Source organism: Sarcophilus harrisii, chromosome 5 (assembly GCF_902635505.1).
Source record: "Sarcophilus harrisii chromosome 5, mSarHar1.11, whole genome shotgun sequence".
NCBI lineage: Eukaryota > Metazoa > Chordata > Mammalia > Dasyuromorphia > Dasyuridae > Sarcophilus > Sarcophilus harrisii.
In genome coordinates, this window is record NC_045430.1 from 106684050 (window position 1) to 106709322 (window position 25273).

General features: G+C 43.3%; 2 protein-coding genes across 6 annotated transcripts; both read right to left on the minus strand.

Annotated features, from left to right (window-relative positions):
* Positions 1-2957: 2957 nt before the first annotated feature.
* ENO2 (enolase 2) lies at positions 2958-13586 on the minus strand. 2 transcript variants are annotated; one of them, XM_012550722.3, is made up of 12 exons: positions 13340-13586; positions 11517-11616; positions 11028-11123; positions 10759-10817; positions 10364-10433; positions 7747-7880; positions 7306-7528; positions 6468-6665; positions 5228-5429; positions 4861-4969; positions 4405-4463; positions 2958-3958 (listed from the first exon to the last, which is right to left on the minus strand). In XM_012550722.3, the coding sequence occupies exons 2-12, from the start codon at positions 11599-11601 to the stop codon at positions 3889-3891; spliced, it is 1305 nt and encodes a 434-aa protein (XP_012406176.1). In that variant the 5' UTR covers positions 11602-11616; positions 13340-13586; the 3' UTR covers positions 2958-3888. The 2 variants fall into 2 exon arrangements, with proteins under 2 accessions (XP_012406176.1, XP_031794114.1); XM_031938254.1 differs by having other exon boundaries at positions 11517-11619; positions 13340-13415.
* Positions 13587-13709: 123 nt separating this feature from the next.
* LRRC23 (leucine rich repeat containing 23) lies at positions 13710-22398 on the minus strand. Of its 4 annotated transcripts, none has more exons than XM_031938256.1 (8): positions 22205-22398; positions 21413-21576; positions 21193-21302; positions 19376-19629; positions 18909-19039; positions 18097-18233; positions 15591-15861; positions 13710-14282 (listed from the first exon to the last, which is right to left on the minus strand). In XM_031938256.1, the coding sequence occupies exons 2-8, from the start codon at positions 21527-21529 to the stop codon at positions 14259-14261; spliced, it is 1044 nt and encodes a 347-aa protein (XP_031794116.1). In that variant the 5' UTR covers positions 21530-21576; positions 22205-22398; the 3' UTR covers positions 13710-14258. The 4 variants fall into 4 exon arrangements, with proteins under 4 accessions (XP_031794116.1, XP_031794115.1, XP_012406183.1 ...); XM_031938255.1 differs by lacking the exon at positions 22205-22398 and adding an exon at positions 22059-22197; XM_012550729.3 differs by lacking the exon at positions 22205-22398 and having other exon boundaries at positions 21413-22048.
* Between the last annotated feature and the right edge of the window lie 2875 nt (positions 22399-25273).

A 25273-nucleotide genomic window follows, 5' to 3' on the forward strand; every position in this document is an offset into this window, starting at 1 on the left:
TAGGGAGATGTTATGGGAAATAGAGAAGGGAAGAATTATAGAAATATGTTGGGGAGCTAGAGGGTCTATTAGAGGAGATGGGACATTAGGTAAAGATGGAAGTATAAAAATGATGGGAAAATATTGATGGAAAATGGAGGCAAGAAAATGAGAATAAAAGTTGGAGGAAACAGGAAAATAGGCCAAGAAAAAGGGAAAATGTGAGGTTTGGGGGAGAGAGATGGTGAAACTCAATGGAAAGGTGAGGTGGATGGGGGAAAGGTAGAATTTTAGGGGAGGTTGGGCCATTAAATGGATCTCTCCTGAAGTATGACTGCCCTCTCTTATCCGCTCCCTTTTCTCTGGCCTGCCTTACCCTGTCCATAGCAAAGGTCATTCAGGCCACGAAAAAGGACAGAAGCTGGGTGGGGGTGGGGAAGAAAAGTGGAGGATAAACATCACTTTGAACCAAACTCCCAAACCCATTTTCATGTCCCAGAAATGTCTCTAGCAACTTCCAGTCACTGTTCTGCCCCTCACACCACCACCCCTCCTTTTTACTGTCCTAGAAATAATCCCTTTTCATTCACCCAACACTCAACCCTTCCAAAATCCAACCTTCTGGTCTCCCTTCTCCTGTTGCCAGTCTGTTTGCCCCAGTCCCTCTCCCCTCTCCGGGCCCCCCCCCCCCCCCCCCCCCCAGGCCAACCGATCTGTCCCCATCGTGACCACAGCTCTCCTATTGCACCCCATCAGTCCCTCCCAACCATCTCCTCCAGATTCTTTCCTCCATCCCACACCCAGCTGTCCCATCTCCCAGTACAAAGGACCTAGAAACACTGGGTGATTTTTTGGCTGCAGAGACTGAGAAGGCCAGAGGGAAGTGGAGGGAAGGAGGAGGAGGTAGCTGGGAAGTAAGAAGAGCTGGACCTGGAGTTTCTGGATTTGGAGTTCACTCCTCCTCCTTGGATTAGGGGTGGGAAGGCAGGAGAAAAATCTGTGGGATCGGCCCAGGCAAAGGCCAAAAGTCAATTCCTGGCCATTAGGATCAGCTCTCCCTGCTAGGGTGGGGAGGATGCCCCCTCGGACCCCTGCCCCAGGCTCTTCTCTCCACTTTCCCTTGGCTTGTCTAAGGGCAAAGATGATGGTGCTAGCGGGACAAAAATTGCCAGGCAGCATTCCAAACGGCTGGGATGCACATACAGCTGAGGAAATGGTCCAAAATCTAGTAAGTTAATTGTATACTCTCACCCCCACACATTTTCTTTCTCAAATCTTATTCTTCCTCTTTCTTCTTCCTCTCCTTTGGGATATGATCATATTTCCTCTCTCCTATTCCCCTTCAGTCCTATGCCCTTGGGCAGAGCTTACTTCCTACCTTACATATTGAAGGGCTCCTCCCATTACATATACCCAACTTCCCTCCATCCCTAAAATATTCTGCATTTTTCTACTTAAACTGGGCTGGGTCTTTCCTATCCCACTTCCAGTCTCAGCTTCAAGCCCTCTCCCCAGTCTTATTTGCTCTATTGACCACAGAAGGGTAGTGCAGGGGGAGGATAGAATGATGGCTACTTCCAGGATAAGGATGGGAAACTAAGACATTTTGGGTGGTGGGTGTGTTGGGTGGGGATGGGGAACGATAGAGACCCATCTAAGATCCTAGAGCTTGAAGAGAAACATAGTAGCCAGCTGCACAAGCCCCCCATCCCTATCCTTCGCACCATTTTTCTCCACCCCCACCCCCACCCCCAGCCAGTGGTCACCAAGCAACCACACAAAGGGAAAGTTGAGAGAGGGGCCTGGGAGGCCCAGGCAGAGCAGAGTTAGTAACCCAATCCTCCCTTATACCTGGGAGGGAGAGGGAAGAGAAAGGCTTGTGGAAAAGGGATAGCTGCTGGAGGGATGGTCCTGGAGGAGCAAACAGGGGGAACTAAGAAATGGCTGAGGACAGACAGGACAGAGAGAAAATGTGGAGGAGCAAATGAGTCACAGGAAGGGGCAGCCATTTAAGACCAGGGCTGGGAGAAACGTGTGAAGCAAAAGACACAGAAAACTAAGAAACACAGAAGATAAGTCGGCAAAGTCCCCCACGTAGGGGCCATGGGTGGGTGTAAGCCCAGCTCGAGCAGGGGAGGAGCACCCAAGAAGGGGAAACCGAGCCTGCCCACCAGGAGCTAGAGCCCCTCTTTGTGCGGCAGGCTGAGAGAGGAAGGTGAGGGAAGGGGTGATCTTAGGCAGGAAAAGGAGAGATGAAAGGGGGAGACCAGTGTAGCCCATACAATAGCTCAGAATTCCCTGGAGCCCTCCAGGCCTTGGTCCCCAGAGCGGGTGTTTTGTGAACCCTGTCTCCCTCTAGTGGTCACTTGACCAGCCGTGGCTTAGGAAGCGCCCTCTTAAAACGGGCCCTCGATCTAAAAGGTTTCTCATTCTGGGACCCTCTTGTCCGGGGTATCCTCAAGGAATCCAGGAAGGAAAACTGGAAGTGGTCGAGGGACATGTTCCGATCCTCCTCAGGAATCCATCTCTCTTGTCTGTGAAGGGACCCAGACTTCGGCCCACCTCCCCCATATTCTGATTTATACAGACACCTCACTCCCCCACCCAGGCCTCAGGGAGCGAAAGGGGATGGGTTCTCCAAGGGACAGTTGGCTCTGGGACTTGCGCTGTCCTCCACACGTCCCCCCCGGGCCAGCTGTAGTCTTACTTGGATGGGAGCCCAGTGAGGGGGCAGTCCTGGCCAGTGTCTCTGAAGTAGGTATTATGATTGAGAAGGAAGAAGCATTTCAGGTGCAGCTCTCCGAGCTCATCTGGACCATCTTGATCATCCTCCCCGCCTTCACACGCATTCCTACCGGCACACATACTTGTCCACCCCCCAATTGTATTCAGGGATTCTCATCTCATCTCATTTTCCCAATCCTCAGCCCACTCCCTTCATGTGTGATAGTGGGGTACAGACTTCTCAGACACATAGGGGCTGTGATTCAGACTTTAATGACAGTGGTAATTGTGGGGAGCATGGAGATGGTGGTGACTTAGGTAGGTGGTGGCAATGAGGGGAAGGAGAGGCAAGGCTCGGCTACAGCTGGGGAAAAGATGGGGTTGTCTAGGGAAGAAGCTGAGGATTGAGGGCTCGGGAGGGATCTTCAGCTGAGGGAGGGGTCCCCACACAAGGAGGTAAAGCAGAGGATATTTCCTTTTACTCTTCCCATTCCTGCCATACCTCCTTACCCATGATCACTATGGCACAAAGCTGAATGAAACATGGAAAAAAAAAAAAAAGACATGCTCAGTCCCTAGAGTTCCAAGGAAATAATATGTAAACAAAATAAATATTACATAAATAACTTCAAATTAGGTCCGGCCCCATATGCCAACATAAGTAACATGCCAGACACCCACGACACACATCCAACAATCACAACACATAGAATGCACACATAACACTTCAGTTCATGGAACATACGCAAAATGGCTAGCACAGAACCAAAACATACCCACACAAGCAGAGAGCATGTGTAATTGCTAACCCAGCCCCTCTCCAATCATTTCACATAATGTCCCTGATCCCATCTCGGAGCCCGGTGCCCACACTAAGCCCCTTATAGAGGCTAACCCTCTTCTGCAATTTATATTCCCTCCCTCCAACTCTGAGAGCAAGTAAGAGGAGAAAGGGGCAGGGGGCTAAGAGTAGTATGACCCCAGGAAAATGTCTATTCAGGGAGTTGAAAGAGAAGGCCAAGCGAAGGGGAAAGGAATTGGAGAAGATGGAGAAGGAAGGCAGGAAGACAGGGAGAATCAGGACACATTCCAAGGGGCTTGAGGGTCCGGGGCACAGCTTGGGGAAGTGGGAACGGTCACAGTTCACAGAGTTGGAGGAGGAGGGAGGCACAGGAGAGAGAGTGGTCACAGCACGCTGGGGTTACGGAAATTGTGCCCAGCAAATCGAGCTTCATCTCCCAGCTCTTCCTCGATCCTGTAAGAGATGGTGTAAGAAAGGATTCCTATTCAAAAAAAAATCAAGATTTTGATATCATGAAAGATATCAAAACTCAAAAAGAAAATTGAGTAACTCCTGTTTTATATTCCTACATTCTCATTTTTATAAAATCTTTTCATGAGCATGATTTACTTGCTATTTGTTTTCTTTGTAAAAATAAAAAAGCATCTGTCCTTTCAAATGAATTTTACAGCAGAATACATTTATAGTTGCATTTTGATTGGAAAATCCAGAAATGAAAAGAAAACTTAAAAGAAACTTTATTAATTTGTAGCAAGCATTTGCCAACACCATCCCCACCACCATTACTACCACCACCACCACCAACTTATCCTCATGGTTTCTAGGATGGCCATAACCCTCCCTATCCCAAAATTCCTCCATTCCAAGGGCCCAGAGCACTGCCCTTAATTTTTCCTCACCTCATGAGTTGGTTGTACTTGGCCAGACGCTCAGAACGACATGGGGCACCTGTCTTGATCTGAAAAGTACCCAACCCAAGGAAAGATTCTATCACTATCTTCAGAGGCCCTCACTATACAATCCACCCCCTTAAATTTCCCTAATGTCTTTATATTCCTAGAGAAAAATACCTTGCTCCAGATCTTTCAACAAACTTCCCCTGTTCCTTCATGCCAATTCTCATCCAATGTGGCACTTCTAGGTCAGTCTCATGCTCACCCAACCTGTCATTTTCCTCCCCAGATTTCCAAAACAGCTCCCTTTGTATCATTTAAGGCTCAGCTCAAAGACCATTCCACCCATGAAGTCTTCCCAGAACTCTATCCCCAGTCAAAAAAATTTTTTTTTTTATTCTGTCTCTTCCATAACATTCTCATTACCCCAACAGTCACTTAGGAAGTGTTAAAGGTACATACCTGGCCTGTGCATAGCCCCACTACCAGATCAGCGATGAAGGTGTCTTCTGTCTCTCCAGAGCGATGGCTCACCATGACACCCCAGCCATTCTCCTGGGCCAGCTTACACCTGCCACACACACAGAGATCTATCACCAACTTCTAGGATCAGTACCTCTTCCCCTCAACCCTCGGTGGGTACTACTGATTCCCCTCGCCTCACAACAGGCCCCTTCTGAAGATCGTTGATTTAGGAGATCCAGGGACTGTATACAACTGAGAGGTAAAAGGAAGAGTTTCTCTCCCCTTCCTCTTCATGACAGAAGAGGGGACAGGAAGCACAGGGTCTTGAAGGTCATGGTCTGGGAAAGGCCAGGGGCTCACTCACGCTTGGATAGCCTCTGTGACAGAGCCGATCTGATTGACCTTGAGCAACAGGCAGTTGCAGGCTTTCTCTTCCACTGCTCGTTCAATTAGCTTTGGGTTTGTCACGGTCAGGTCATCACCCACAATTTGGATGCCCATGTTAGCTGTAAACTTGGACCAAGCAGCCCAGTCATCCTGATCAAATGGATCCTCAATGGAGACAACTAAGAGTTAAAGAGAACAATGACTCTCATTAGCCTCAGCCAAGATCTCTACTCCCAACTTTCCCAACAAGTCACAAACTTCTGAATTGGAAAAAATGCTCAGAAGTCAATATATCATTCTCATCATGAGGCAAATCTACCTTTCATTCATTCTTTCCTAATTCCAAGGAAGCTTCCTTTTATCCATTCTAGCATCTCATCCTTTTTAAGGCCACCTTTGCATCTAACCCAAATTGCCTCTCCTTATTTCTATGTCAATCTAATTTCTCCTGCTTATTCTTAGGGAACTCCGCCTATTTCTGGAATAAAAACTCTGGGTTCTCTATTTCATCATTCCTTACATTATGTTGCTCTATAGTTTTGGAGCCCAAAATGGGCCCCATGATTTATTTGATTCAAGATTTTTACTAAAATGAACAGGAGACTTGTGTTTAGTTTCTACAAGTACAACCTAGTTTCTACATATTGCATTCATTTCCTTATGCAGACCCACATACAATATCTTCACAATACATATAGCTACCTATAAGTAGGTGCAGCGCAGTAGGAAAAAATCACTGGACTCAGGAGTCAAAAGATTTGAATTCAAATACCTGGTCTACCACTTACTGGTTTTGTGAAATAGGCAAAAATCACTTAATCTCCCTGAGCCTCAGTGTATTTATTTGTAAAATGGACATAATATTTGCACTTTCTTTCTAGGCTACCTGGCAGAGTTGTGATGAGAGTGCTTTGTAAACTGTGGAATTCTATTTAAATGATTAGTCTAATATTATAGTAGTCTATACACTGGTTCTACACATTCTGTGCAGTCTCCTCACAATGTCCATGGTTCCCCCCTCACATCCACATGGCTCCTTTGTACTACATATCGGGCCTATGCTCTATGCATTATTTTTCTCTGTACACTGGCTTCCAGATTTATACCATGTTTCTATACATCACTGTTAGTCTCTATAAGAAAAACTTTTAAAACATTAACTATAGCTATGCTGGTGTTAGCTTTAGGCCCCATCCTCCTCCCTGAGTAAGCAGCACCTGGGTAGTCTCTGACGAAGCCCCGGTAGAGGGCACCCAGCTGGTCCCCAGAGATGTATCGAGAAGGGTCAGGAGGGGACTTGAAGTCTAGGTCATATTTGCCATCACGGTAAAATTCAGAGGCAGCCACATCCATGCCAATAACGATTTTTTCTGTGTAGCCGGCCTTGTCGATGGCTTCCTTCACCAACTCCAGGGCTGAGGAGATCGTGTAGGGGAGAGAAAAACAGAATTAGAAATAGAAGATACCAGGTGGGAAGGAAGTAGGGGAAGAGGAGGAGAAATGTATAAAATAACATTCTCACCCCTAAAGCTTTGGATGGGATCTCCTAATGTCTCTGATGGAGACATAGGTTGGGAATTTTAATTATTTGAAAAAGAAAAATCTAGAGAACAGCAATTCTGGTGGCAATTTTCTGGAGGTGGGATGGTGAAAAAGGGATTATGGAGATATGGAATTGGGGGAAAAGATGGTGTTTCTGGGCCTGAAGACATCAGATTCTTGTGTGTAGATTTTGTAAATCTAAGTCATTAAAATTTGACTAGTTTTATCAAACTAATGTGTCTCATGAGCCATGAGCCATTCATGTAGGATCTAGGAATCTTACAGATAGTAATCTGGGTGAATAAAAACAAGTTCTCCTTTAGCTAGATATGCATTTAGAGAACTTCCAAAAATCAGGTAAAAAATCAGGTTTTTTGGTGCTTCCCTTAGGATATAGTTTGAGAGATAGTGTGAATGGGTCTCCTTGATGGGGATATCGGTGGATCTCCATTCTGCATGGGTGGAAGATCTTACAGGATCATGAGAATGGCTCTCCACCACTACTAGTCTCACCCTCACTGTTCTCCAGGATATTGGGAGCAAAGCCACCTTCATCCCCCACGTTGGTAGCATCCTTGCCATACTTGTCCTTGATGACACCCTTGAGTGTATGGTAAACCTCAGCCCCAAGCCTCATGGCATCCCGGAAGCTCTCAGCCCCCACAGGAAGGATCATGAACTCCTGCATGGCTAGCTTATTTCCTGCATGGGAGCCACCATTGATCACATTGAAAGCCTGGGAAGTAAAGGGAAGAAAAGGGCGTCAAAAGATCCTATCCTATATTCCTGGATCCATATAGCCTCTGCTTGAGCACCCCTCCTCCTCAGCATTCAGCTGCCTACCTCAGTCATTTCCTGAAGTACATCTCTTTCATGGCTCCCCTCCCCAAAAGAAGCTATTCTTTTCTGCCCTTTTTTATCTCCTCACCTTCAATTCTGGAAAGTACAACTTACAGGTACAGGTAGGATGAGATCCGAGTTCCCAGCCAGTTGGGCAATGTGGCGATAGAGAGGCAATTCTCGTTCGGCTGCCCCAGCTTTGCATATGGCCAAAGACACACCCAGAATGGCATTGGCCCCAAATTTGGCTGCAAGATTTAGGAGATAGAGAGTTCAGGACAAAGGCACAGAAATATATACTCTTCTCTTTTCTTGCTTCCTCTTTTAAAAAAATATGAAATGTTTTATGAGAAAAACATTAAAAATCAAGGCAAACTTGTTTAGTAACTATTTATTGTTGCTGGCTTGTTTTTCAACCTGGTCCAACCTCTTCATGATCCTATTTGTGGTTTTCTTACTGAAATGGCTTGCCATTTCCTTCTCCAGCTCATTTTTTACTGTGGCAAACAGGGTTAAGTGACTTTCTTAGGGTCACACAGTACAGTCTAAAGTCAGATTTGAACTCGGAAAGCTAAATCTTCCAAATTCCAGTTCTGGTACTCCATTGCACCACCTAGATGCTCCTTAGTAACTATATTTAAATTAATCATTTTAAAGAAAGAAATTATAATATTTTCCTCCCTAGTCCCTCCTCCAAGACCCCTTCAGGAAACTTCATTCATTCTTGATTACTTTTCCTTATATAAAAATTAATGTATATTCTATTTTTTTAGTTCTTTTTTCACTCCCCCTAGTTAGATTGTGAAGACTTCCCAGGTCCTCGAGCAGAAATCTGTCCACTTATGATTGAAAGAACCTCAGTCTGTGCAAATGTAACAACAATACTACTATGCCATAATAAATACAAAAGGGATGTTTTGAAAGAACTCTTAGAAGATTTGTATTAACTAATGCAGAGTGAAGTGAACAGAACCAGGAGAACAATTTATAACAACAGCATTGTAATGACAAACAACCTTGAAAAACTGAAAAACTCATCAATGCAATGACCAACTATAATCCTAAGGGACCAATGAGGAAGCAAATTACTCGACCCAGAGAAATGCAGAATGAGACATATATTTTTGGACATGGCCAATTTGAGGATTTGTTTTGATTGACAATGCATATTTGTTTTTTAAAAAGGGTTTGTTTTTGTTTGTTTTTCAACAAGGAGAAGAAGAGGTGAAAGGGACAAAAGAAGAAAAAGCCTCAATCTACTGAAGGAGGAAAGTGAAAGAAGGATTAGAACAGATATGTTTATAATTAAATAAGTAGGGGTAGCTAGGTGGCTCAGTGGAGAGGACACCAGTCCTGAAGTCAGGAGGATCAACTCTGGTCTCAGACACTTAACGCTTCCTAACTGTGTGACCTTGGGCAAATCATTTAACCCCAATTGCCTCAGCAAAAAATAAAATAAAATATAATTAAATAAGTAAAAAGTAAAAATTGACCCTATTTCTAGACATTTAGGACACTAAATGAAAGAAAGTATTCTTTCCTACTATTATTGACATTTTATAGTACCTGACAGTTTACAAAGCATTTTATAAGCACTCCTTAACTTGATCCTCACAACAATCCTATATTATGGGTAATATTGAAATAGGTAAATCAAGTTAGTTTGTGCTGTGTTTAATGGTTAGATACATGAGAAACACTTTTATAAGAAAAAAATAAAATTACAAAAAATATTCAAACAGCTATTGCCCAAGACTTCTCTATCAATAAATGTCCCACCTTGACATAAAAATTCTCATGGAAAATTGAGAGGTCTCCTTAATTTCTGTTTAAGCCTTGTGTATTAATTAATTTTAATATAGCTATAAATTTGAAATCCTATGCCAGAATTATGTAGCAAACACAGAAATGACCTTGGATACATGTTGACTTGTGTGACTTAGCCAAGTCACTTAGTTGCTAGTGTTCTGGGAAACTCTCTAAGACTAAAAATTTCAAAAAAGGCACTTAAACTGCATTGGCAATTCTTCAGAGGGAAGTCCTTCAAGTCACTGGTTCAGTCCCTATTCCTATCCCCCTCTTACAGACAAGGAAACTAAGAGCCAAGCAAGGAGCACAATGGTTAAAGTGCTGGGTTGGTTGGCAAGAGATCTGCATGTCAGGTATTATATTGGGTGACCCTTGATAAATAACTTCTCTGTCTTCTACTTCTCTACTTCTGCTTCAGTTTTGCCATCTGCAAATAAAGTAGATTTAACTTGATAGCTTCTAAGGTTCCTTTCAGCTCCAAAGTTATGTTCCTATGACAATATGGTAACTTTTCAAGGTTACCCAGTTAAGTGTTAAGATTGGAGACTTTTCTAACTCTAAAACCACTATTTCTTTCTAGTACACTGCAGCTCCTTTGGTGCTATGCCCAGTCTTTCCATGTTTTATCCCTTTCTTCTTGGACCACTGGAAAATTCTTCATTTTGTCTACCTCATCCATGTAACTGATCACAGAAGATCCCTTATAACTAGTAGATCTGATGGATCATCACATTGAAAGGTCACTAGGATTATGAAGCTAAAACAAAAGGGGTGAAAGGGAAGGATGCTACAGGGATAGGGTCAATGAGAAAGGAAAGGACTTTTACCTATCTTCTACCTCCCTAGAATGAAGCTTTCACTTCTGCCCTAACTCTGCTACTTTTTGTACCTCCTACCTCCCTTGTCCAGGACCCCAACTTACATTTGTTCTCAGTCCCATCCAACTCTAACATCAGGTTGTCAAGCTTCTCCTGCTCCACCACAGAAATGCCCTATAGAGAGACAGTCATTATTATCCCCGGAGCTGAGACAGGGAGGGGAAAAACAGGCTTTCTTCCCAAGACCAAATTCTGATTCATCACACCCTGATTATCCCACTCCATTTGGTAACAATTTGTCATAGAGACTATTGGGGGACAATCTGGGCATCCTCTGGTGGAATTAGTGTGCCCCAACCAAATTTTAGCAGATCCTCCCCCAGGTCTCATCTCCAGAGTGTCCAGGAGACAGAATGGTCTCTTTTCTCTGAACTGAATGAAAGCCTTTGGTACATCCCTCTCTTCCCTCCCCATCCCCCAAGAAAGGAAAAAGCCTCACAGAACTGATCAATGCAGGAGCGATGGTATTATTGATGTGATCCACAGCTTTCTGTACACCTGAGAAGAGGGAAGGAAGCCAGGATTAGGATTGAAGAGTCAGGAGGAAGAAAGGGAATTCCAGACAAAGTAAAGACAGGTATGGTGAGACAGATAATACAAGAATATGGGATTCCCTGGGATAATAACAGGGTGAAGGTGCTAAAAGGAGAAAACCTGGAATGAAGGAATTAGTCGATATAAGGGAAGAAATAGGTAACAGGGCCTCACCTTTGCCCAAGTAACGAAGTTTGTCCCCATCCCTCAGCTCTAGTGCCTCATGAATGCCAGTGGATGCCCCACTAGGCACTGCTGCCCGGAAAAGACCTGAGAGGAAGAAAGGGAGTGACAGCATAGAACTAGGAGTAGAGAGAGGATAATATTTGGAAAGGGATCACTTCCTTTTGTCAGAATCTCAACACCCACTAGCATTTTCCAGCCAGCCTAGAATCTCTACTGCGCATAACATTTCCAAAACACTGAAACATAGGGAAACACAGATATACAAGCCTGGAAACAGCTCCTGACTTGGATGACCAGGGACAAAACTCATATCATTCCTAAATAACCAGGAAAAAATCCATCCATGGAGACATCCCAGGACCAGAGCAGACCATTCAGTTTACCCCAACAGTTAATCCTAAAGCTGTCTTCTGTTGGAGATTTTCAGGATTGGATTGGGAAACAGCTTTGATAGGTGATTCAATTCTTATTCATTACCTTTGGCTATGTGGAGATCCACCTCCACTGTAGGGTTACCACGGGAATCCAGGATCTCCCGGGCGTGGATGCGCTCAATTGACATGATGGCTAGGATCTACTACTGGAGAAAAAGAGGAGGAGAGGAGTTAGATGCTGAAGGGGTGGGGCTAGTGTGGGAGGGGCAGGGAAAGGGAGAGACTGGGAGGAGGTCACTGCAGTAAGGGAGGAAAAAGCTGGCTGCAGTGAGCAGAGGGAAGAAATGGAAATACCCCCAACCTGGGGAGTGGGAAGGAAGGAAGGTCCTGCATCACCACACATACACACACACACACACATACACGCAGAAAGATGGTGATGGTGGTGAAAACATGACTATAGGGGAGAGGGTCCTGCAGTGAGGGGAAAGATCTGGCTGCAGTGAGGAGAGGGGAAATAGCCTCTTGGGGCAGGTGAAAGGGAAGAAGGTCACTGCTTTAGCAGTTGAGACCCTGCAATGAGGAAAAGAGGCTTGGTGACAAAGCATTCCCTGGGAAATGTGGACCTCTCTCCCTGTCAATGGCACACTTAACAGCCAGCTGGGATTTCTCTAAGATGTACCTAGATTGGGAGTGGCCACCAAGCCAGCATCTCCTCTGTATGCTAAGAAAAATGATCTCCCCCAAGAAGATGCTAAAAGCCCCTGGTTTGAACATCTGTGACTCATATACTAAGACTGTAAGTTCCCCCACCCTTTTCCCCAGGAAAAAATTTCTCCTACTCCTCAAAGTAGAGCATGAGGGAAGAGGGGCAGGAGGGACATGGGAGATCTGGGAAATCAGATTCTAATCTAGTGGGGGCTGTACTATAGTTGAAAAGGGAGCAGAGTGCCAAGGTTGGATAAGACAGTACCCAGCTGCACATCCCCAGAAGACTGACAGTGATCATAGAACCCCCACCTATTACATTTCCTGCAGAGTCAAAAAAAAAAAAAAAATGGGAAGAGGGGAGTGGGGAGAGGGAAGTTGAAAATCAAGGAATGTGATAGACTGGAAAGGGGCATCCCCAAAATTCTCATAGGATACTTGCAGAATTATTATATTCTGCAATTATTTTACTGCAGGGAATTATTATATTGCTTGCAGAATTAAATAAAGGGGGGAATGGGGAAAGGGGAGTGGGAAAAGGGAAATTGAATCAGGGAGTTTGATAGATTGGAAAGGGGCATCCCCAAAATGCTCATAGGACCCCCGCCTGTTATATTCCCTGTACAGTCAAAAAAAAAAAAAAAAAAAAAAAAGGGAAAAATGGGGAGAGGGAAATTGAATTAGAGAGTGTGACAGACTGGAAAGGGGCATCCCCAAAATATTCATAGGACCCACCCATTACATTCCCTGCATAGTCAAAAAGAGAGAAAAAATTGGGGAGAGGGGAGTGGGGGAAAGGAGAGTTGAATCAGGGAGTGTGACAGACTGGAAAGGGGCATCTCTTTGCAGAACCAAGGGGTTGTGTCAAGATGGAAAGAAACAAAAATAGTGACATCAATAAAAATTTAGTTAAGTTAAAAGAGGCAGAAACGTAAGAGATTTATGACATGGGTTATGAAACAAGCATAGAGATTTTCAATCAGCGACAGCAATAGAAACACAGATGAAGCAAGCAAGCAGATAGAAAACAGGCAGACATTTCCACAGGGTCAGAGACACTATATTGGGTGGGTGGGTGGGTGGGAAAGGGCTGGGCTTTGCGAGGAAGATGATGGAGCAGGTGCGCGGCGCCAACCTAACCTGGAAAGATGATGCGGGGATGGATGACAGGGGATGAAGGACCGAGGGGAGATGGCGCAAGGGGGGCCGGGGTCTCACCTTCCTGCGGCAGAGCGGGTGGCAGCGCGGAGGGAACGGTCGCCAGGAGCGGGGCGTGGGCCGCTGCAGATCCCGGGCGGGCGGGCGGGCGGGCGGCCGGCGGAGAGCGGACCCGATAGGGCCTGCAAGATGCATGTGACCCGGAGCCCCGATGAGTCAGAAGGCGCCCGCTGAGCCGCACGTAGGAGCGAGCTCAGGTGGGGGAGTCGGGAGGCAGGACCGGGCTGCCGCTGAGGCGCGCGCGCGCACACCGCAAATACTGAGATTCAGGCAGGGTGGTCCATCTTTTCTGACCCTGCCTCACCCGGACCACCTAGAGTTTAAGCGGGGCTGACACCCTGGCAGAGAGACTGGCTAATTCGGTGATGTAGAACGATGGCATCCAGGCAGACCGCCGGGAAACCGGCAGACACTGACACACTCCCCCAGAAACGCAGGGTCACACGCTGACAACGACGTACAAAAGCCACAGAGATACCAGCCCCAAGAATTTCTTTATTGGAAAAAATTCGGTCCCCCCAGGTCACACTCCCGTGCACCATCCCCCCCCCCCCCAATTCCTATCACCTTGGCAAGATTCAGTATTTAAAGTCCCCGGGGTCTGTCCCTTCCCCCTTCAGGTTTGCCTGGATCCTGTTAAAACTACTGACTGTTCTATCCTCCATACCCCCACCACTTTTGCTGAGAAAAATAAAAATAAAAATAAATTTAAAGGAATTCCCTTTAGGTCTGCCTGCCTTCCTTTTTCTGCTTTCCTTATGTCACTCCTTTCACAAATGCTGAGCTGGAGGTGCTTCCAACTCCCGGGATCCAGGGGAGGAGGAATGAATGGGTCCTTTTCCTCCAAGGATGGACTAAGGACATGGTCTTTCCAAGAGAAAGAAAAAAGCGATGGGGAGACCAGTATAGCACCAGCACCTCAGAAGGCATTGTCATCAATGTCCTGTGGGGAAAAGGACAGAGGTTAAGATTTTCCTTGCTAGGCCTAGATAGCTAGGCCTATGTCCCTGTTTCTCTTCTTCTTGTTCCTGCTCCTCATCCCTATCTGCCTCCTTTCCTCTGTCTTCGGGATATTTTCTACCTCTCATCCATCATTCTCTTCTCTAACCTCTACTACTGATCCCTTCTTATTCTTTCTTCTTCTCTTCTCCCCCCCCCCCCCCCCCCTCCTTACATGTCTTTCTCCCTCTTCTCTCAGGGTTATTTTTAGTTTCAGATTGTTAGTCTTGTTTTTTCCCCCTCTCCTGTCTGCCTTCTTCACTAGGCCCAGCTGTGTTCTTTTCTATTCCCTACCACCTCACATCCTTTCTCCCATCTTGTCTTTTTTACTTACTCCTTGCGTGTTAATCTACATTTGCATAAGAATCCCCCAAAATTCACTTGGCTCTTCATTCTCATCTCCCAAAGAATCAGAACAAAATTATAGAATTAGGGATTATCTAGTCCAACTCTTTTCATTTTATAAATCAATTAACAGATCTATGCAAAGGTTAAGGGATATGCTCAAAGTCACAAGCAACAGAGCCAAGAAGCTCAGATTGCAGATGCCATGTTTAGGTAGTGGTATGTCGAGTTAAAAGTTGAAGAGAGGTGAGCCCGGGCACAGAAAGCTGGGCCTGAAGTCAAGAAGATCTGAGTTCAAATGTGACCTCAAACACTTCCTAACTGTGTGACCCTCGAGCAAGTCATTGTACATCTGTTTGCCTCAGTTTCCCCAAATGTAAATTGGGGATAACACTAGCATCTACCTGGCAGGTTGTTAAGAGGATGATCAAGTGAGATGATATTTGTAAATCACTTAGCTTTACAATTATAATGCCTGGTTCATGCTATATAAATGTTTAGTCCCTTCCCAGGACTCACCCTCACTTTATTCCAATACTAAACAGCTTTCTACTTTTCGTCTAGCATCATCCTCAAACAAACTTCCCAGAAATCTTCCCACCTCCCTCTCCCTTCAGGCTCTTTTATCTCTCAACTCCTACTTGTCCCTCATATAACCACTGAGGTTTCCTGTCCTCCCCCACCTTCATTTCCCCATTCTGAGACCCCAATCAAGTCCTTTAAGGGTTTCTTTGCCTAAAACCCTCTTCTCTTCCTTCCCCCCCCCCCCACCCTGTTCTTCCCAAGGAACCACCCCTTTCTAGCCCCATTTACTTTATTCCTTTCCCTTTGAAGAACCACTTCCCCTAGATTTCTTAGTTACTTCTACTATTCTCCCAGCCAGTCTTGCCCCCAGCCCTGTCCTTACGTCTGCCTCCTTATCTATGTAGGCATCCAGGTCTTGATCCACTTCCTGTTCTTGCTCTTCCTTTAACCTCTGTCTAATTTCATCAGCCTCTGCCCGTTCCTCTTCCTCATAGAATTCCTTGTCCAGCCGTTCCAGTTGGGGTAAATGTACCAGGGCTTCTTGTCTGTAGTCGGTTTCATCTGTGCATGGATTCTCCAACAGGATCAGGGCCCGAAGTTGAGGCAAATCTTTCAGTTTAATCAATTCTGACATATTTGTCACTAAGTTCCCTCTATAGAAGAGTTTAAAAGAAATTCCTTGGTTTTGGTCATGTAATTTTATTTATTTATTTTTTTTTTTGATACAGTTGCCAAATTTCTATAAGGGATTTTCTTTCTTTCTTTTGCAAAATTTTTATTTTATTTTTTTAATAGCTTTTTATTTACAAGTTATATGCATGGGTAATTTTACAGTATTGATAATTTTGCCAAACCTTTTGTTCTAATTTTTCCCCTCCTTCCTCCATCCCCTCCCCTAAATGGCAGGATGACCAATAGATGTTAAATATATTAAAGTATAAATTAAATACAAAATAAGTATACAGGTCATATTACTTCTGCAGAGAGTAGTTTTCCTATCATCTTATTCCCCTCCTTGAGAAACTCCAGTAACAAGCTTTTTTCAGAATCAAATACAAAATTTCTTTTTCTTTTATATATTTTCTTTTCTTTATATATTTGTATTTTTGCTTTTATATTTAAAGCCCTTTCCACCCAATTCCAATCTACCTTTCTAACCTTTTCATTCATGAACAAACATTACTACTTCAGCCAAACTAGTCTGTCTCTCAACTTGTCTCTCAATTCTATCTGCTATAGTCTCAGTTCCTTTGTAGAGACCTGGAATGTACTTCCTCCTGTATCTCATAGAAGTCATAGTTCAGCTCAAATGCCATATCCCACATGAAACTTTCCTTAATCCTTACCCCCACCTCTCCAGCTTAATGCTTTTCTCTAAAAATAACTTTAGTGGGTTTTTTTGGCTATACTTTTATACACACATGTTGTCTCTCCATGTAGAATATAAACTCCTTAAGGGCAAGAACTCTTTTATTTTTGTCTTTGTATCATCAGTATCGAACACAATGCCTGACTGGGAATAGGCATTTAATAAAGGCTTGTTGGTTAATTGTAGCAGAGAGTAAAGAGCCATTTGTGGGCTGGCCAGAAGGAAAAGTGATGAATGGTAGAAGCTGTACTGATCAGTGACTGGACATCCTGAAAATTTGCTGAACCTGCTGCACAGATGCAGTCTGACCCTCCTATACTGATTCCCACTTCTTTAGGACATGATGTCTTGTTTCTTTTAGCCCAACTAGCATTACCCCCATTGGAAGTTAAAGGGCTAGAGAGGTAAGATCTGAAGGAAGCAGAGGAAAAATTTGGAGAAAATCAACAAGGAAAAAGGCAGGAAATGCCCCCAAAATTTGGGACACAGAAGACAAGGAAGCAGGGTGGATAAAGCCAATATCATTGTTTGGCCTTCATTTTCAAAGAAGACCAATGACATCATGGGATGATGTCTTGACTTACTCATGAATTGGATTTAAGTGAGGCAGGGCTGTGTGAAGTTATCTACCTCATTCTCTCTTAGTCCACTGAGGACAAAAATGATGCTTCAGCAGCCTTCATGGTCATTGGAATAAATTATTCTCATCTGCCCATTCTACCGGGGTAGGGAGAGGTCTTCACCTGCTTGGGATAGACATCTCTCTAACTCACCAAGGGCTTTGAGGTCTGTTGGTTACCTTCTACTAGTTTAGTCTATCTTCCATTTTATAAGGGTATGACCACTGTACCAAAATAGGGAAAGAAGGGGAAGAAAGGAAGGAAAGAAGGAAAAAAGGTAGGGAGAGAAAAGAAGGAGGCAGGAAAGAAGGAAGGGAGGAAATAGGAAAAGCAGAAAGAAACAAGAAAAGGAAGAAGGAGGAAAGGAAAGGAAGGGAGGAAAAATGGGAAAGGAAAGAGGGAAGGAGGATGAAAGGTGTACTATTTGCTAGGCACTAGACAGTACTTTATAGATATTAACTCATTTGATCCTCACTACACCACTACTTCACAATTAGGGAAACTGAGGCAGGGGTTAAGTGATTTGCCCAGTCACACATACGTGTCTGACACCAGATTTAAACTAAGTTCTTCCTGACTTCAGGCTCAGTGCTTTATCCAAAGGGCCACTTAGCAGCTCATAGAAAGGATTATCTCTGGGGAAGTTGAAGGTTTGGAGGATGGGGAATTAGAGTTGAAGAAGGATTTTTAAAATCCCAAGCCAGGGAGGTTTTTAGCAATAAGATTGCATTTGGAGAAAGAAAACAGAAGCTCCAAAAGGTTAGGATTGAGAAGGAGAGGTACATAAAAGTATCATCAGATTGGATGAGAGTCTAGATAAGAATCAAGGTGAACAATCCAAATCTGGGCCAGTTCCTGAGAGAGACCAGAAGTCAGAGGTAGGAGGGAGGAAAACTTACCGAAGATTAAGGTACTGCAGCAGCTTCATTTCAGAAGAGAAGCCATCCAATTCACTGATTTTGTTGTCCCGAAGATGCAAAGTACTAAGTTGTTGTAGATTTTCGATTCCTTCTATTTTCTTCAGCTGGTTCTGGGCCTACACAGAATAGACTGGTTAAAGAGAGACAAACTGAAGGGAATTCGCGGACAGAAACATGCAAAGAAAGAAGAGAAACCACACAGAAAGACAGAGATAAAGAGAAAGAGGAGTAAAGACAGGAAAAGGTGGGCAAAGGAGATGAAGCAAGGATAAACACTCCCTAGAGAAAGCCAGTATCCTCTAGAGCTGGGTCACTAAGAAATTCTAATTTCTCTTTCTACTGTGCTCCTCCAAATTCTCTTACTTAGGGAGCCCTCTGACCAACACTCCTGCATTGGTGCTTGAGGAGGAGCTACCAGAATATCCTTTCTGTAGACCATGCACACATTATAGGCATAAAAAACTGAAATCTGGATACCTGGGTTCCCAGCTCTGTAACCAAGGGCTACTGCCCTGAATGATCAGGATCATTAATACCCTGGAAATACGTCTCCCAAATCCTCTCAGGACCTATGTAGTGCCATGCTAAGGACGAGGTCCACACAGAATAGTCCTAACAGAGGCTCAGATGGCCCTGCACCAATCCTCAACAATAATGTAAGTCATACAGTAAGATTCAGAGAGTAAGATTCTGTGATTTCTCCAAAGGAACACAAAAAGTTATTCAACACAGGTATTTGAGAACAATCTTTGTGCTTTCAGTATGCTTTCTACCCAACCCATGAAGGTTACCAAATAGAGACTCTTCAGCTTAGGAAGTTCAAGTCCCAGGGTACTCTCCAGCTGGTTCCCTCGCAGCTCTAATGTGTGCAGATTCGAGAGCTTTTGGGGGTCTAAGCCTGTTATTTTCTTGATGTTGTTCCCTGAAGAAGGCAAAAATCAAATGTCAAGGGGCACTTGAAATGGTCCTGTGACATATACCCTCCAACCCAGAATCACAGCAAAGGAAGGAGTCTAGACAAGCATACAAGACAATGTGGCGAATGAAAAGAGTCTTGGATTTTAAGTCAGAAGACTCTCTGAAATTTCTGTTACCTCTCTAAGTCTCAGTTCCATATGTAAAAGCAGGGAGCTAGTCTAAGATGACTCCTAAGGTTGCTTCCAGATCTAAAGCTATGATGCCATGACCTTGGACCTCAGTCTGTTAAATAAAGGGACTGACTCAAGACAATATTATACTTCTCCACTCAGAGAAACACCTTTGAGATCCAGGCTGGCCAATTTGGGATGAGTGATGCCTTCGGTGTCAATGATTTGATTGTAGGCAAAGCTGGCAATCTGCAAGTAGGGCAGCTCTACCATTCGGGCACTCTGTAACCGATTGTAGTCAAGCTTGAGCCAGAGGAGGTGAGTCAGGTTGTTGAGCGGTGACAGGTCTGACAGCCGGTTCTCAGACAGATCCACGTAACGCAGGTGGATATAGGAGGACAGTAGAGAAATGTCAGTCAGTTCCCTGGACAGTGGTGAAGGGAGGGAGGCCAGAGCTTCTGTTAGAATTAGGGACAAGGCATGATCGCTGGAGTGGGCAAAAGAGTAGTTGGATGACCAGGGAACTGGTTTGCAATGGGAAAAAAAAAAAAAAAAGCCAGAGGGAATGAGTTGGGGAGAACAATTCAATTCCATACAAAAGAATTAAAAAAAAAAAAAAACAAAAAACAAAAAAAAAAAACATACTATCAAATTCAAGGCAAGAGGCAGTCTAGCCTAGTGGATAAAGTGTAAGCTTGATACTAAAAAGACCTGGATTCAGGTTCTGCTTCTGACATATACTGTATGACCGAAAGCAAGTCACTTAATCTCTCAATGGTCTAGAATGAGAAAATGAAAAACTGAACTGGAGGAGCTCCCTCCATCAATGAAATTTTAAGTCCAGTTCATGTCCCTATGACTCTATACAAGGCACAATGCTAAATCTAGTACAACAAAAACAAAGAAATAATCCCTTCCCCCCAGTAATTGATATTCTACTGGAATGATAGAACTCCTAGAAAAGTCAATTCAAGGTATTTTGAGGAGAGAGCAAGCATTTTCAACTGAGAGCAATCAGAGAAGTCTTCTCTAAGAGGTGCTATCTAATCTGAGTCTTGAAAGGAGATATTTTCTGAGTCAGGGTGAAGGAGTTTATTCCAGGACAAAGAAGCTTGTGATATAATATTATAGTTGACTATATATAGACTAGTTGTCTAGTTTCAGGGGGGCACAGCATGCCTGAAGTGGAGGCTAGAAAGATAGGTGAGTGAAGTCTATATTTTATCATAAAGATGACTGAGTTGAAAGATAAAATAGATTCAATAGGAGGTAAGGGAAGGCTCAAAGAAGAGTAGAATGTGTTAGGGAAGGAGAAATCCCAGTCCTGTGACTCTCCCACCTCCTCATTCCTTCCAAAGCTTCATATCATCTAGTCTCCGTCCCAGGAGAATCTCCAGCTCAGGGAGAATGGTCTATGTTTAAGTGAGGTGAGTCCCGTTTTGCTGTTTGCCAGGTTTCCCATCTCCTCTCCAGTTTATAGAGGGGTGGAGGACAGTAACCAATGCCTGAGATGGAGAAAGCATGCTAGACCCCAACCCTTTGTTTATTCCAACACATTTCCAAGTCCTCATCATCAATATGGAGGAGTTTGGAATGAAGCAGAGTACAACGTGAATAAATGATGGAAAGCAATAAGTAAAGAGACAACAGGTGAAATGAGGTTGGGGATAAGGGCTGCATCATAGGCAAAGTTAGTCAAGTGAGAGAAGGGGCGATTCAATGAGGGAGTAGGCACTAAGAACCAGCATGAAGGATGGCTAGGAAATCAGCACAAAAGGAAACGGTCCCTACTCTTCCTTCCTTGCTTAGGAAAAGCTCTTAGTGACCAGCTCCACTATTCCCTTCCCAAAGGACTAGAACAAGAGGAGTATAACCCAAAGTCAGAGAAACCTGGGGCAGGAGGGTAAGAGTGAAGACTTCTGTATTAATTGCCACTTATACAACGCACTTCTGCTCCCCCTTTCCCCTTCAACACATACACACTCACTTATCCTTGGCCTCCAGCTTCACATAAGCATGAGAGAGTCCATTGCCTGTCTTGCAGAGCAAAGAGAGACCTTCCTTCATTATGTCCTCTGTAATGGGATTGGGGATGAACTGAAAGAGGACATAGGGTCAGGTGTACCTTTTTTTTCACTCTCTAGGAAGTTCTGCTCATCACCCTCCTATTACTTCTCTTTAGAGTCTCTCCCTGCCTATGCCTTTACCTCTTCAGCTTCTTCCCCTTCCTCTTTCTCTTCTTCATCTGTCTCTTTTTCATCTTTTTCTTCCTCTGGTTCCTCCTCCTCGGGGTCATATTCTTCCATGTCCTCATCATCAGACATCTTCCTTCCTGGGGCTGAGACTCCTTAAGGCAAAGGTTGGTCAAATCCTGGAAAGGAACCCCGATCCTGTGATTCCTGTATCTCCTCATCCCTTCCAAACTTTCATCCCATCTAGCTTCAGTCCCAGGAGAATCTCCAGTTCAGGTAGAATGGTCTATGTTTAAGCGAGAGAGTCCCATTTTGCTGTTTATGAAGCTTTCCATCTCCCCTTCAGTTTAAAGAGAGGTGGAAGGCAATAACCAGTGCCTGAAGTGGAGAAAGCATGCTAGACCCCAACTCTTTCCTTTAATCCAACACATTTCCCTATCAGAACTCCCCCTCAATCCCTTTTTTTTTTTCTCTGTTGGTGAATTTTCTGAAACTTTTTAGTACTTCACTCCAAAGACCCTTTTTCTTTTCATCATTTCCTCCCTGTAGCTACCCTCAACTCCCATATCTCCCTTTCCCCTTCAACCCTTTTCTCCTTGTTCCCCAGGAAACAAACACACACACAAACACACCAGATCTGACCCCCAGATCCCTTAAATACCCCTCTTCCACCCCCCAAAAAAGGAAGAACTTCAGAGTTGGAAGTAAGGATCTGAAGCAAAGAAAGGAAGGAGCAGTTGGGGGAGGTTCAGGTTGTTGCGAAGGGTCGGGTTGTTGCGAAAGTGGTGAGGATTTGTGTATTGTTACTTAGCAACGGGGATGGACCGTTGCTGAGACTGTTGCTAGTGGTAACAGGCCAAAAAAAAAAAAAAAAAAAAACGATGGGCAACATCCAGGGAGAATTGCACCACAGCCCAGAGCAGGTGGATTTTTGGTTGCCTTGGTTATTGGTTATACGCCGCCCCAATCCCGGGGATACGAGGAGAGGGCGGGAGGTAAATCATAACGTTGATTGGTCGAGGGGAAAGGCTTCAGGAGATTCCCATAGGATGCAGAGGCAGAGGGAGGAGCTTCGAGACTGGCCATTACGTCACCCTAGTCCCTTAAAGAAGTAAGCTTTCAAAATAAAGAGTACGAAATCAATTTAGGTACCAACCGGGAGGGAGGGAGTGGTGAAATGGATCTCAAGGTAAAGGGATTTTTAAGACTGACCCCTAAAATAGATTTCCTCTTATCAATCAATCGATAGATTTCCTCTTATCAATCAATCGATCATCTGTCAATTTCTAAATGAGGTTGGGTCCGATGGCTGACTGGAAAGATAATTTGCTTTAGTGAATAGAACATTGAAATTACCAGCTTTGTCATTGTGGGATTCTGGATAGTTCATAACCCTCTCTCAGCCTCAGGTTCTTCACCTAAAAGAAGGTTGGACTAAATGATCTTAATGATTAGATTCTAAGGAGCCCAGCTCCCCTCCTCCAAGAGTCAACATCCTACATATAGGTCTCATTCTTGATTTAAAAAACTGGGCCTGGCATCATTTGAAGGAACTCACTACCCAATGTCCCAATATCAGTTTCGAATCTTTGAGAGTATGAAGGATAAAGGGAAGATACTGAGAGGCAACCTATTTCTCATGTTATCCTTCTAACCATAGTACTATTGAATTGCAATATCTCACTGTTGGAAGGGACCTTAGTCCAACCCTGACTTGAAGAACAGTCCCTTTTCTACACCATTCCAGTCAAGTGGTGGTCATTTAGCTCCTGCTTGGATGCCTCCGGTGGTGAAGAGATCATTGGGAAAGCCCACTGTACTTTGGAATAGTTCTAATTGTTACAAAGTGCTCCCTTAAATATAGCACACAATCTCTAATTCTGCCCTCTCAAATCAAATAAGATAAATGTAATCCTCTTCTATTTATCTCTCAAATGTGTACTTTTCAAAGTTAAAATAATTTCATTTCCTTCAACTAATTTTAATATGGTAAGGTATCCAAGCTATCACCATCCTAATTGCCCTTTTCTGGTTCTGTTCTGATGTGTAGAATTGAATACAATAAAATGAAATCATAACATATGATCTGGCCGGGCATAGGACAGCAAGACTATCATGTTCCTTGTTTATGACACAATGATTTTTATTAATGTAACTTAAGACAGCATTTTTAAAAAATTACTGTGACACATTATTAGTGAGCTTGGAGGTCCACTACCAACACCCTTAAGTCTTTTTTCAAATGAACTGTTGTTCCCTTATCCTTTTTTATTTAATTTTTAAAAAAAAAAGTTTTATTGATAACTTTTGTTTTTACATCCTCTGTATTTCCTAATATGTCCCTCCAAGAAACATCTCTTTTTTTATTTTGATAAATAGCTTTTTATTTTCAAGATACATGCAAAAATAATTTTCAACATTCACCTTTGTGTTCCAAATTTTCCTCTTTTCCTTCTCTCCACCCCTCCCCTGGATAGCAAGTAATCCAATATAGGTTAAACATGTGCAAGTCTAAACATATTTCCATATTTATGCTGCACATCAAATCAGATCAAAAAGGAAAAAAATGATAAAGAAAAAAAAGCAAGCAAATAATAACAAAAATGGTGAAGATACTATATTGTGATCACATGGCTCTCTCCAGAGTAAGTCTATTGGAATTGTCTTGAATCACCTCATTGTTGAAAAGAGCCCTGTCCAACACAATTGATCATCACATAATCTTGTTGCCATGTTCTCTTGGTGCTCTTGGTTCTATTTACCTCGCTTAGCATCAGTTAATATAAGTCACTCCAGGCCTCTCTGAAATCATCCTGCTAATCGGTTCTTAGAGAACAATAATATTTTATTATATTCAAATACCATACCTTATTCAGCCATTCCCCAACTGTTGGATATTCACTGTTTCCATTTTCTTGCTACTACAAAAAGGGCTGCTATAAACATTTTTGCACATGTGGATCTTTTCCCCCCTCCTTTATGATCACTTTGAGATATAGACCCAGTAAAGACACTGCTGGATATTTACAGTTTAATAGCCTTTGGGGCAAAGTTCCAAATTGCTCTCCAGAATTAGATCAGTTCATAATTCCATCAACAATGTATTAGTATCAAAAAGTTAGGGGGAAATAGACCAAAAAGTAATTGGAAACTAAACAATCTCATCTTAAAGAATGATTGGGTGAAGCAGCAAATTATAGATATAATTAATAATTTCACTCAAGATAATGACAATGATGAGACATCATACCAAAATTTGTGGGATGCAGCCAAAGCGGTAATAAGAGGGAATTTTATATCCTTAGAGGCTTACTTGAATAAAACAGAGAAAGAAAAGATTAATGAATTGGGCTTGCAACTAAAAAAACTAAAAAAAGACCAAATTAAAAACCCCCAATCAAATACTAAATTGGAAATTCTAAAATTAAAAGGAGAAATTAAAAATATTGAAAGTAAAAAAACTATTGAACTAATTAATAAAACTAAGAGTTGGTTCTATGAAAAAGCCAATAAAATAGATAAGCCTTTGGTAAATCTGATTAGAAAAAGGAGGGAGGAAAATGAAATTAGTAGTCTTAAAAATGAAAAGGGAGAACTTTCCACCAATGAAGAGGAAATTAGAGAAACAATGTATTAGTATCTCAGTTTTCCCACATCCTCTCCAATAATATTTTATCATCATCTTTTCCTGTCATCTTAGCCAATCTCAGAGGTATATATATCTCAGAGGTATATACTGGTACCTCATTGAAGTCATCTCTTTCAAAAAAAGAGGAAAAAAAACCAGTTCAACAAAGCTAGCCAATAATCAACCACATACCTAGTCCCCCCACCTCTACAAAGAAAGAAGGAAGGTGTAAAGACTTTTTTGTTTTT

Coding starts and splice junctions, on each gene's coding strand:
- ENO2 (XM_012550722.3), bottom strand. CDS start 11,601: ATGTCAATTGAGCGCATCCACGCCCGGGAGATCCTGGATTCCCGTGGT. Junction 10,434..10,758: donor CTCCTGCATTGATCAGTTCT/GTGAGGCTTTTT, acceptor GTCTCTCTATAG/GGCATTTCTGTGGTGGAGCA. Junction 3,959..4,404: donor AAGTACAACCAACTCATGAG/GTGAGGAAAAAT, acceptor CATCTCTTACAG/GATCGAGGAAGAGCTGGGAG.
- LRRC23 (XM_031938256.1), bottom strand. CDS start 21,529: ATGTCTGATGATGAGGACATGGAAGAATATGACCCCGAGGAGGAGGAA. Junction 21,303..21,412: donor AAGGGGAAGAAGCTGAAGAG/GTAAAGGCATAG, acceptor GTCCTCTTTCAG/TTCATCCCCAATCCCATTAC. Junction 19,630..21,192: donor AAGCTGGAGGCCAAGGATAA/GTGAGTGTGTAT, acceptor ACCACTGTCCAG/GGAACTGACTGACATTTCTC.